The following is a 12,823-nucleotide window of genomic DNA, read 5'->3' on the forward strand; positions in this document are numbered from 1 at the left end:
GCTTTTTAAAAATAGTTTTTACTTGAAAATATATTAAAATAATATATTTTTTATTTTTTAAAATTTATTTTTAATATTAATATATCAATACCATATAAAAACATAAAAAACTAATTATTTTTTTTTTATAAAAAAAAATCAAATCTAAAACGAGAGGCTGGGGCAGTGAACATTATTTGGTGTGCCAGCTTTTCTGTCTTTTTTACCCTTTACTTGGTTGGCCATTTGACCCAAGAATCTCTGTTCTTCAAGGCTTATGAGCCCGATGAGATAGCCAGACAAGTTGCTCAGCTGCCTGGTTGGGTAGCTGTCTGGTTGGGACAAGCCGAACGGTCTTGGTTGTTAGGCTATGGCCCAACAAATTTGATCTGACAACTATCTGGTCTTGCCTGTTTGTGCTGTGGCCCAACAGACCTGCCTGGACTAGCAACTGATCGGTCTGGTCAGCTGATCGGACAGTAGTTGGCCGGTCTCTCTCTCTCTCTCTCTCTCTCTCTGCATGGTATGTCAGAAGTCGTTCGTTAAATGCTATTATTATCGTTAACAGTGATATTTTTATGCATTGCAGCTTGAGAAGGATCAGTTGCTCACTACCCCTAGCTATGTCATTCCAGAAAATTTGGAACACACTATGGAGTCGACCTGATACTTGGATGTAATGGGTCCGTCTGGGTTGGTGAACATGTGGATGCCAGGGAAAATATTTCAGAGGACCCACTAAACCATACTGAGCAACAGCACACCAAATCCAATACAAATGCCATCCCTATCTTGTCAACTCTAGGCTTTAATTTAACTCTAGAAGTGATAGTGGAGACCAGTAATTTGAGCAGCACGCTGAATCTTGCAATAGATGAGATGCTTGGGTCGGAGTTCCATGTTTTGGTAGCAGAAAGAGAAGCTGAACGACGAACTTCGATGATAGAGGAAAGGGTGACACTGTCTTCTGAAAACCAAAGTATTGTTGGAGATCAATGTTCTTTTTCATACAGTTGGAGAATTAGGCTGCAGGAAAGTTCGGCCTTGAACAATTGCTGCTTAGAATCAGGGCAATTTATTATTTGACCAAATGATAGTTTAACAAACCTTGATCATTCACAATCAATCATTTTCTTCTTTATTTTTCGTTCCTCCCTACTTACGTGCATGCGTGTGGATAAAGAATAAACTCTACGATAATCGCAAATATACTCTCAACAACTGTTATGAGATCAACTATGCCCTTCATAGCCTCTTAACTAGCTGGGGAGCAGAATTAATATCCTAAATGAGTTTGATGGCGCCTCTTCAATTAGCCAACAACTTACCGTTTGGAAGATCCAGTGTAAATATTTGCGATGTGACTTGGAAACCATACAGCAGAACGAGAAACATCAAGGCCAATTGTCCACCACATACCAATCAGGTATAGATTATACATGTACAAGCTTCAAAGTATACTACCTTTAATTTTTCATCTGACATGTTTGCAATGTGCACAGGAATGTGCTGGTTTCAAAGTTCATCTTTTGGAGGTGCTTGGAGGCATTGATCATCCCAAAAGACGAGCAACTTTAACTTCGCAGCAGTACGGGGCTTGAACCAGTCCTCATATATGAACCTGGAAAAAATGCTATGATGAAAGAGCTAAAGAAACTTCTTATTTTTGTATGTATAACCCAAACGAGAATTGACGCCAAAGCCACTCACTTTATAACCAAGAAAAATATACATACACCACCTAATTGAGATCATGGAAAACAGAGTAATCGTTGGAAATTATAAGTTCAAGATTCACCTATATGAAACTTGTCACTGAAATTTTTTTCTTTTTAGTTAACTGAATCTGACTGAGAAGAAATACAAAAGCATGCTGGAGAATAAGTCATCCTCTAGAACATGAAAGCAAAAGGAATATCATAAAAGGGCAGCCCAATACTGCGTGTTTCGAGAAAGGGTGGCTTCTTTCAGAATAATAAACCAAAAGACCTGCCAGATCAGGTTGGAATTATACCTCTTCTATGAATATGGAAATAGCTTCTGAAAGTTACCGCGATGTTGTGACCACCAAGAAATCAAATGTAAAAGGCCAAATCTACAAGGGAGTGGTAATGTCATATCAAGGATGAAGATGATTTAATTAAAAATTATACAACGCAGAAGTATTGGCAATATAATAGAATAGCAACTAGAAAGATTATACGAGGGTGGAGATTACAGGGAATCGTAGAAGTTAAAAAGTGTGGATGATGCGACTAAAAATGCAAATGGTTTGACTTGATAAGATTAAGTAGAAGCTTGTCATCTATTTGAACAAGAAAAACAAAACAGGAAAAGCAGAACATCATTATTCGTTGGTAACTTTTAAGACTAAAGGGATGGAGAAAAGGAATTGCATAACTTTGAATGGTGGGGAGATGTTATAGCAAGCGCTTGCATAGCCTCATGTTCATCGGTATTCCATATCTGCAGCAAACGATAATTTCAAATATGTTGACAAGAAGACTTTAGTGTGAGACTAAATGAGGTTTTCACCCAGAAAGCCAGGAGTAGGAGCATCAACCCACGTTCTTGTCAAGAACAGCACTGCCAAGTTGCAATCACACATGCTCATAGCTCAGGATTTGCGAGCAGTAAATTGTTAAAAGGGTGAGTATGGAATTAATCATTACTGCAAACGGAAAGAGAGTACTAACTAAAGACTATCCTGCTTTTTGTGGATTTATTTTTCAATCTGAATGAAAATAACCAGTTTTTTTCCATGTAGATACATCTATCCAGAAGCAATTGCTGTAGAAAGGTTCACCTGGTAAGCATCATCGACAAGGATATGGAATGTGCTGTTGGCAAAGATAAAAAAAATAAATTCTCGAGGCTTTCCAGGATATTTCTCATGTGAGTTTGATGAAATATATAGAGAGCCACTTTCCTTCATGACGACAGACACTTCTTCACAAGAGTGCCTGTGGATTTGTTGTGACTGCGCCTGGAGAACATGTTTGAAGCCAAACCTCCACCTACAACTTGTCTATAAAACAGATAATCGTCATTTACATCTTGTCTACAAAGTCCAAAAAATTTGCTGGACAATTCTTAAAAAAGATATGGTCTTGTTTTTACAAGCATTTCCAGTCCAATCAAGACATTAACAGAAACAATACTATATCAATTAGATCAACACCAGTATCACGGACACAAATGCTCAGAACTAAAATGAACACCCGAAAGCAATGAGCAAATTTCAACGGCTGTAAATCCCCATCCTCTGCCGAAATATTCTGCAACATAATCCCATACCAAATAATTCGAGGGGAAAAACAAGTTTTTTCTTTTTTCATTTTTTAAAAATAATAAGAAATGGAAAATAACGATATAGTAGTAAATATTTTCTTCACCATAGGAATTATTTGGTATGGTAAGCTGGTAATAAGTTTTGTGCAGTGTAAATTTGTAAAGATAAACATCTTTAAGGTATTAATTGACTCTATTATATTTATTATAGAGTTAAAGTAATATACCCTCAAGATACAATAAAATCTTAAATTTATAGACAATAATTTCTATAAGTTTATTAAGAAATTTTGTTTTATTTTTTTATATAAACATAAATAGAGAGTTTGTAAAGAAAAATTAGGGAGAGAATAAGATTGTTTTCTGACTAATATGTTTATAGAATTTACAGGCACACCTATTCAGACCAACATGTCTGCAAAGTTTAAAAGCACATCTCTCCAGATCAATATGTCTATAGAATTCAAATGCAACTCTTCGTTTAAATTAATTGAACAACTTAGCAAGATATGTCATGCATAATTAATTCCAAAAATTAATTAATTCTAAACATAAAAAACTATTTATGTTACATAATGTCACATGCTAAGTGCCATCACACTTGTGTATCTAGACAATTTACATATTGTGAAAGCAGTATTTGGTTTTGTACAATGCATGACATACATTAAGCTACCAATTGCATAAACATATTTAAATTGAGCAATTGATTTACTAGTATTTTCTGTAAACCTAAAGGAAACATCATATGGAGTATTTGGTTCTTTGATATTCAAATGATTAAATTTATTTAAGACTTTCTTAATATAATGAGATTGACAAATAGCAAAACCCCCTACTATGTTTTTTTACTTTGATACCTAAAATTATATCTATCTCATTTAAGTCCTTTATTTTAAACTTTGAGGTTAGATATTTCTGTGTATCATGGACACCATTTATGTTAGTATATAAAGACATATTATCAATCTAAAATAATTTGTAAATTTAGAATAAATACATTTATTAGCATTATTGTGTCTAAAACCATATTCTAAAATTACATAATCAAATTTTTCATGCCATCACTTAGGTGCCCATTTCAATCCTTATAGAGATTTAACCAATTTCTAGACTTTATGCTCATTTTATAGTAGAACAAAACTATCTGGTTGTTCTATGTAGACTTCCTCATCCAATTGACAAATGAGGAAAACAGTCTTAACATTCATTTGATGTAAATACAAATTATAGATTGATGATAAAGCCAAAATTACTTTTATAGATGTTATACGAGCCACCAGAGCTGCATTAGAATAGTTTATTCTTTTCTTTTGTCTAAAACCCTTGGCTGCTAACCTTACTTTTAAAGTTTGAATTGATCCATCACTATTATATTTTCTTCTAAAAACCCATTTACATACAATTGCCTTGGAATCTGGAGGCAAGTTAACAATAGTTCAAGTATTGTTATATAATAATGAATCCATCTCATTATTAATTGTTTCTTTCTAAAAAGCAACATCTCGAGAGATCACTACCTCTATGTATATTTTAAGGTCATCTTCTACTATTAATAAGATTGGTATCTTATTAAGCACATCGATTTTATTGCCTTCAATTAAAAAAATAATAGATTGTGAAAATATATAATCCGGATGTAAATTCCTTTTTTTTCTAGCACGCTGGCTTCTCCTAAGTTTAATAGGATGATCCATTTGAATTCTTTTATTTCTAGAACTTGGATCAAAACTTGCATTATTTGTTGACTTTATTTCAACTTCAAAATTATTGATTCGTTCACTGATTGAATTAGAATCAGTTTAAGATTTAATTTTAATAAACTTAACATCTCTGGATTTCATAATTATATTAGAACTCGAATCTAATATTTTATATGCCTTTGAATTTTCAGCATAACCAACAAAATTACTCTTTAAAGCTCTAGGTCTCAATTTCATCCTTTTAGGATTCGAAACTCTATAAAAAGCAAGACAACCTCAAACTCTAAGATAATTTAAGTTTAATTTTGTTTATTCCATAATTTGTATGGAGAAACTTTTAATTTTCTTGAAGGAATTCTATTATATATATGACAAGCAATGAGTAAAACTTCCCCCATGAACTAGTAAGAAACTTGACATTCACTAATACAGAGTTAAGCATATCAATAAATGTTCTATTCTTTCTTTTCACCAAACCATTTTATTAAGGTGTATATGGAGCGCTAGTTTGATGCATGATTCCATTTTCTTCACAAAATAAAGAAAACTCCATAGAAAAATACTCACCACCTTTATTACTTATTAGAATTTTAATTTTCTTCCTCTTTTGATTTTCAACTTCTAATTTATAATTTTTGAACATTTGAAAAGCTTAATATTTATGTTTCATTAAATAAACATAAGTATACTTTGAATAATTCATCAATAAAAATTATAAAATACCTTTTTCCTCCTCTAATTAAGACATCATTCAATTCACATATATTATAATGCACAAGTTCTAATAAATTTGTATTTATTTCAACTTTAAAGATTAACTTTATTATTAATACAAGGTTTGAACATTCCATTACATGAGTAGCCCTTCCCCACAAATAATCTATTTTTGCATATACAAGATTTTTGTTTATATTTAGTATATGTAATATTGATCAACAACAATTTCTTCCTAGAAATGAAATTTAGTTCAACACTTTTTTTTCCCATCACCTTCACAACATTATAATTTTCCTAATCCATACTAATACATTTTAGCTTGACTAATACACATTCAACATATGATTGTTAATAATTCCACGTGATGAAAGTTAGGTGGTAGTTTGAGTTAGTTTGAAGGGCAATTAACAGAAGTTGTTAGTTAATCAAGAAGGTAGTTAGAAAGCGTTTGGAAACATGTGTCAACACACGTTTCTAAAAAATTGAATTCAATTTTTTTTGCATTATTTTTTTTATATATTTTAGATCATTTTGATGCGTTGATTTTAAAAATTATTTTTAAAAAATAAAAAAACATCATTTTGATGCATTTCAGAATAAAAAGCACTTTATAAAACAACTACAACCACTTTCCCAAACAAGCACACTATAAAGAATAAATATTACAATGTGTGAAACTTGAAAGACAAGTTATAACAAATTGCTATTTTTGTGAAATTTGCAGAACTCTCTCTTTACCTCTATTTCCTTCTAATTCTTAACTATTTTTGTTTACTTGTTAAGAAAGATTCTTAACATGCTCTTTCTTTTCTCTTGTTCTTTCTATTTTTACTGCTTCTAAACATGGAGAAAGAACTTGTCGCCATTCTAGATTTTCTTTTAAAAGGAAAAGAAAAGAATCAAATTTTATTTTTAGTAATTGGGCTTGTCTTCATGGATCTTGAAGTTTCTTTTTTTACGTTTGAGGGTTTGAAATCTATAGCTACAATACTATACTCAGGATGGACCTGTCTTAAAGTCTTGGATGTCCATGTTTATTTTTATATTTTAAAAATGTTTTAAAAAAATTAAAATTAAATTTTTTTTACTTTAAATTAATTTTTTTTAGTATTTTCAGATTATTTTAATATATTGATAATAAAAATAATTTTTTAAAAATAATAAAAATATTATTTTGATATATTTCAGAGTGAAAAATACTTTAAAAAATAACCACAACCAACACTCAGAGATTTTTTTCTTAAAAAAAGATCACATGTAATATTATTTTTTTGAATAAAATTTTTTATTGACCAGATCTAAAAAATATCTAGATAAACCTGAACGGAGTCCCCATTCTCAATCTCATTCTCAATCGGGTCTCTCCGTATGGTTGTAAGACTCCATTGTGAAAATAGAAAGATGTAAGGGCTATAAAATAATTCTTAGAATCCAGAGGGGCTAGTTTGCAAGTTATAGAAAGGGCTATAAAATAAAAAAATGCTATGGTGTGATCGTGGCGGACTCAAAAACCTTACCCTCTTTCTTCTATCAAGTCTCAAGGAAGAAGCCAAAGCAGGGGGCAGCGCTCACTCTAGTTTAGCTCACAGGTCATTATTTAAGCTTCGTACCATTCTTTTAATTTGTTCACTACCTCTTTTTCTAAATAGTCGTTAATAATGAAGAAAATCCAGGAAAGTAAACACACAGAATGCTGAAGCTTACTACTACTATTGCTGCATTTTCTTCTTAGCTTTAAGTTCCTTTTAGGGTTTTCATTTGTTACTTGTACAGTGAATCTAATAGGTTTCATTTCTCTGTATTTTCTAGGCTGTTAATCTTAGGATTTTGAGTTTTATATGATGGGTTTGTTAATTTGTATATAGATTTATGTTTTTCTTTTCGGTCCACTTGACCGTTAGTCCTACCTTTATCTCATTGTTTGATATGATGCTTATGCTAAAGCCTTTAAATGCGGTGCTTTCAACCCCCCCCCACCTTTTTTTTCTCTAGGATTTATTCCCACAATCTGTAAGGTTATGTGTTTATTTTGAATGAATTCGGCTTAATCTTCAAGGTTATGTGTTTATTCTGAATGAACTCGGCTAAATATTCATTGTTTGAATGGTTTAAGTTGTGGTGTGAAATAGCATTCATTTGCAGCTCATGAGTTGCAATGTCTCTTTGCAGAGTGGTTGACGCTACAAACCTATAATGACGATTGTAAGCTATGCTGGCATTACGAGACCTAGTTTTTTGCTTGCACATCCAGAGTTACCTGTTCTTGTCTATTGCAAACTACAGCTAAACTCTACATCAGCTCTTAGAATCCCAAGTAATGATATGAAGAGGACTGAGGTCACAAGATTTCGGTGTTATGTTGCTGAGAGAACGTTTGAATCAACTTCTGTGGGTTCAACTCTATCCAACACAGGTAATGTTCGTTTGGGTCGGAAGCAAAGAAGCTCTTCATCCCTCTATAGTCGACCTAGTTTGCTGGAAATGAAAAATGAGAAGATAGCAAATCGTGCCAAGGTTTATGAATTCTTAAGGGGAATTGGTATTGTCCCTGATGAACTTGATGGGTTGGAGCTTCCTGTGACTACTGAGGTTATGAGGGAACGTGTTGATTTCCTTCACAAATTAGGTCTCACAATTGAGGACATCAACAACTACCCACTTGTTCTCGGTTGCAGTGTGAAGAAGAACATGATTCCTGTGCTTGACTATCTTGGAAAATTGGGTGTTAGGAAATCGACTTTCACTGAGTTCTTAAGAAGATATCCCCAAGTCCTTCATGCTAGTGTTGTTGTAGATCTAGATCCAGTGGTCAAATATCTTCAAGGAATGGATATCAAGCCAAATGATATCCCTCGAGTGCTTGAGAGATATCCAGAAATTCTGGGGTTCAAGCTTGAAGGGACCATGAGCACGTCAGTGGCTTATTTGGTTGGAATCGGGTTAGCAAGGAGAGAAGTTGGAGGGGTTTTAACTAGATACCCAGAGATTTTGGGGATGCGAGTAGGACGGGTGATCAAGCCTTTTGTGGAGTATCTTGAAAGCTTGGGCATACCAAGATTAGCTGTAGCTAGATTGATAGAAAAGCGACCTCACATCCTTGGTTTTGGATTAGAGGAACAGGTGAAACCAAATGTTGGATCCCTTTTAGAGTTTAATGTAAGAAAATCCTCACTTCCTTCTGTGGTAGCACAATATCCTGAGATTATTGGAATTGAGCTGAAGGAAAAACTTCTGGGTCAACAGTGTTTACTTCATTCAGTTATTGATTTGGGCCCTGAGGACTTTGGCAGAGTTGTTGAGAAGATGCCACAGGTTGTCAGCCTTAGTAGACTACCTATTGTGAAACATGTGGATTTCCTTAAAGACTCTGGATTCTCTTTGCAACAAGTGAGGGCAATGGTTGTGGGATGTCCCCAGTTGCTTGCTTTGAATCTTGACATTATGAAACACAGTTTTGATTACTTCGTAGTGGAGATGGAAAGACCTTTGGATGATTTGGTTACTTTCCCTGCTTTCTTTACATATGGTTTGGAGTCCACTATAAAACCAAGACATAAGAGGGTTGCAAAGAAGGGCATGAAGTGTTCACTTTCATGGCTCCTTAACTGCTCTGATGAGAAGTTTGAGCAACGAATGGAGTATGACACTATTGACATGGAGGAGATGGAGATGCCATCATTTGACATGAATACTCTGACGGAATCAAGGAGTGAAGATTCTGCTTCTGACTATGATGACAGTGATGACGAGCACATTTAGAGCTATGAGTCAGATGTAAGAAGTGGTCTGCATTGGAGGATCTTGGCTTCATGAAATTGATTTTCATGTTGAGTAGATGCAATTTCAAAGGCAAGAATTTTTTTATTGAGAATTTAAGGCATTTGAGAACTCTAATATCATTGATGTTCATGTAAGATGAATTAGAATCCGATTCTTAAAACACATGCAAACCATCATGATTTCATTGGCGTAGCAGATTTTAGAGATAAAAAACTACACAAATGGTCTAAACTAACTGTATGCCTGCATGTTCAATGTCTGAAGATTGTTTTATGACAAGTCCCTGGTGCAGGTATAAGAGATCGGAGATAACAATTCCTGAACATTCTTCCCTAAAAGTTGTAGATAAGCTCAGCCAGTTCATGCTGCCTTTTGCATTGTAATGCATTTTTCATGGAATAACTTTGATAGCATTTTAGTTCCCGTTGCATTGTTGCATTTTAGCGCCCATTACCTTTTTTATGGTAGTGCCTTGTTAACAGCATGTTTGGTAGCTTGCGAGATAGCTGAGTATGACAAGTTTAGTTTGCTTTGAAATATTTTAGTGTTGCAGTTAGGAGGATTTTAGGGGTCCATAAGCATAACATAACCTCTTCTTTGAGTCACCAGATATTTACAGCAATCGGCAGTTGCCTTCATTTACTTTGTGTCATTGCTTGCTGCATTGTTGGTTCCCCTGTTGATTCTTGTTTTGGAACTTGTTTGTACAGCTGGACCTTGCAGGAAGTAACTGATGGTAAAATACTAGTCGGCATTTGGGTTTTGTGGGTGAATGTGAAGGGATCCTGATGGATACAATAGATCTCACAATACCAACCCAATATGTGAATGGCGGTGTCCTGCTTATCCCTTGAAAGAGCATTTTCCTCCCACAAGAAAGGGCTAGGTCATTGAGCTTGTACTATTTATAATTATAAACATGCTACAGCTTGTGATGCCAAATTACATTAGTCCCTGTATTATTATACTGTTGGTCTTCATCCATTCTCTCTGGAGCTTTTTCATGAACCAGTTCAACAAATAGAACTTTGTTTTGGTGTTTAATTTTTCACCCATCTCTATTTCAAGTATGCTTGAAGTGCCTAGTCTCTGTTTGATAGAATTTAAGAAGCCCCTTTGAAAAGAAATGTAACTCCCATTCTTTTTGTTAGATCTATAAGGAAAACAGAACACCCATGAGAAAGGTAAAACGATCTATACAATTTGCCATTCAGTCCTCATTTACACAAAGATTTCCAACAGCCAAATTGCATAGCCTCCTGCCATGAATATGCTGGTTTATCGTTTTCCAGGTCTATTTTGCTAATGAACTATTATGTTACATCTTTTAGCAAAGGTATTGTGTACATGGTATCACTTACAGTGAATCGAATCCACTTAATAAAATAAGAGAAGACGAGAAGCTAGCAAGCCCCCGGGATAACAGTCAATAAAATTAAGATGGATTTGTCATTACACGCCACAAGAAAAGACAGGCATCTCCATCTTACTGACAGAAGGCACCTACTGCCGTGCAATCACCGCGAACTATCTCCATGCCCGTAGTGTAGTAAGGCAATTCAATTGCAGGTCTAAGCAATGTTACTGTCCCATCTGCATCAAACGATCCAAACAAAGAAAAGGAAGAAATGTTGAATTCCCAGCTATTCTGTTTTCTGGAGCCATCCCAGCTGCAGAAAGCATCATATTTCAAAATGACTATCGAAGTAAGTAAAGAGTATCCAACTCTATGAATGTTCTTGAAGGAAGAAATAAATTAAAGCATGCATATCATACCTTCCATGCATACATTCCAAAGAAGGCAATGGTATCGGCGGACCATACTAACGCAAAGGACTTCCAAAAGAAGGGGATTGTAACATTGAGTAAAGGGACGAGTAGAAATAGATAATTAAGGGCTTCTTTCTCATTCTTGGAGCAGTCCCGGGCACGAAGGGAAGGAATTGCTGCCAACCCAAAAACAAAATGGCAACTGAATCTTTAATTGAATCAAATTATGCCCATGAGGATATTGGACTAATAAAAACCAGAGCTTGCTAGCTTCTTGTATTTGAGCTAATGAAGTAATAAATGAATTTAGAAATGGAAAAAACAGAGAAGGATGAATTAAGCTTACTGAACATCCAGATGGACCACATTCCCATCAATCTCCAAATGTCAGGGTCGTTTGATGGGAAAATGAGATTGAAAGAAAGAGCTCCACCTAACAACATGCAGACATAGCCTTGAACCTCAAAAACAGTATACAAGGTAGTTCCTGGTACAGCAGGATTTTTTGTAGCTGTGGAAGCTCTTGGTGCAAAGGTAGCAGCAGTCTTTTGAACCACCTGTTGTTGTAATGCAAAGAGAGACATCCTTTTGACTCAATTCATACCAATAACATAAGCATCAACATCCACGGAACAACATGAAGAAAGAAACCCATATGAAAATAAACCAGTTAAAAATAGAAGCAACCTTTTTGAGGTCTTTGTCAATTGCAGGGGGGGCAGCAGATGATGAACTGGAGACTTGATTGCTTGTTTCAGTTGCCTGATCTTCTTTTGCTGTCCGCGTATCCACTTCATTTGCATTGTTACTGGCTCGTATTCTCAAGCTCAAGCTGTCGCCGCCCAAGTACTGGGTAGTATTGGTATTGCATGGTAACGATAGCCTGAAACTTGTGGGTTTGGATGTCAGCTTCAAAATGTGAGAGTTGCAGAGAGAGGTTGAGCTTGAGAGGAGAGCGTTCATGGTATATTATTGGTTTCTGTTTTTGTTCTTCAACCAAGACAAAAGGCTGCATGCAATTTGATAAGGAATGTATGGCTCGCTACAAATATCACACCGACTACTGTTGATATTGTTTAAACTTTTGGCGGTGTTATTTTGCTTGATAGTCCCTCTACTTTTTATATTTTTCTTAGAGTGTCTCTCTCATTGAATTCTTTCCTTTATCCCTCCCTTTCCACTTCAAGTCTTTTGCTTAATTTGATCCCTCCATCCATTTTTATATTCAAAATATGCTTTTTAATTGAAAAAATAAAAAAAATTGAAGAGTAAGTAATTAAGTCTATTAAGATACTTTCAGCCATTTTGGTATTAAGTCTATTAAGATAATTTCAGCCAATTTGATATTATAAATATTTGTTATTTAAAAAAATATTAAAAATATATATTTTTTATTTTTTAAAATTAATATTTGATATATGGAATCTGAAAATTTCAAAATAAATTTAATTTAAAATAAAAAAAATATAAAAATTTTAAAATTTTTTTAAAATGTTTTTAAAACGTAAAAACAAACATAATATTAGTGTTCATTTAGGAACCCAATTTTCTAAATATTTAATTATTTTTTAAAATTAAATTTT

The 12,823-nt window shown here is 34.1% G+C and overlaps 2 protein-coding genes and 1 pseudogene across 2 annotated transcripts; 1 reads left to right on the forward strand and 2 right to left on the reverse strand.

Annotated features, from left to right (window-relative positions):
* Nucleotides 1–1,494: 1,494 nt before the first annotated feature.
* On the reverse strand, nt 1,495–3,266 carry LOC133682971 (auxin-binding protein T85-like; annotated as a pseudogene).
* A 3,867-nt stretch (nt 3,267–7,133) lies between these two features.
* LOC133682391 (transcription termination factor MTERF4, chloroplastic) lies at nt 7,134–10,514 on the forward strand. The gene is made up of 3 exons (XM_062105719.1): nt 7,134–7,279; nt 7,860–9,539; nt 10,181–10,514. The coding sequence occupies exon 2, from the start codon at nt 7,884–7,886 to the stop codon at nt 9,447–9,449; it is 1,566 nt and encodes a 521-aa protein (XP_061961703.1). The 5' UTR covers nt 7,134–7,279; nt 7,860–7,883; the 3' UTR covers nt 9,450–9,539; nt 10,181–10,514.
* A 132-nt stretch (nt 10,515–10,646) lies between these two features.
* On the reverse strand, nt 10,647–12,288 carry LOC133682392 (protein RESISTANCE TO PHYTOPHTHORA 1, chloroplastic). Its single transcript, XM_062105720.1, has 4 exons — nt 11,928–12,288; nt 11,587–11,797; nt 11,247–11,416; nt 10,647–11,140 (listed from the first exon to the last, which is right to left on the reverse strand). Exons 1-4 carry the CDS (start codon nt 12,201–12,203, stop codon nt 11,114–11,116), a joined length of 684 nt encoding a protein of 227 aa, XP_061961704.1. The 5' UTR covers nt 12,204–12,288; the 3' UTR covers nt 10,647–11,113.
* Nucleotides 12,289–12,823: the final 535 nt, after the last annotated feature.

This window comes from Populus nigra, chromosome 2 (assembly GCF_951802175.1).
Source record: "Populus nigra chromosome 2, ddPopNigr1.1, whole genome shotgun sequence".
NCBI lineage: Eukaryota > Viridiplantae > Streptophyta > Magnoliopsida > Malpighiales > Salicaceae > Populus > Populus nigra.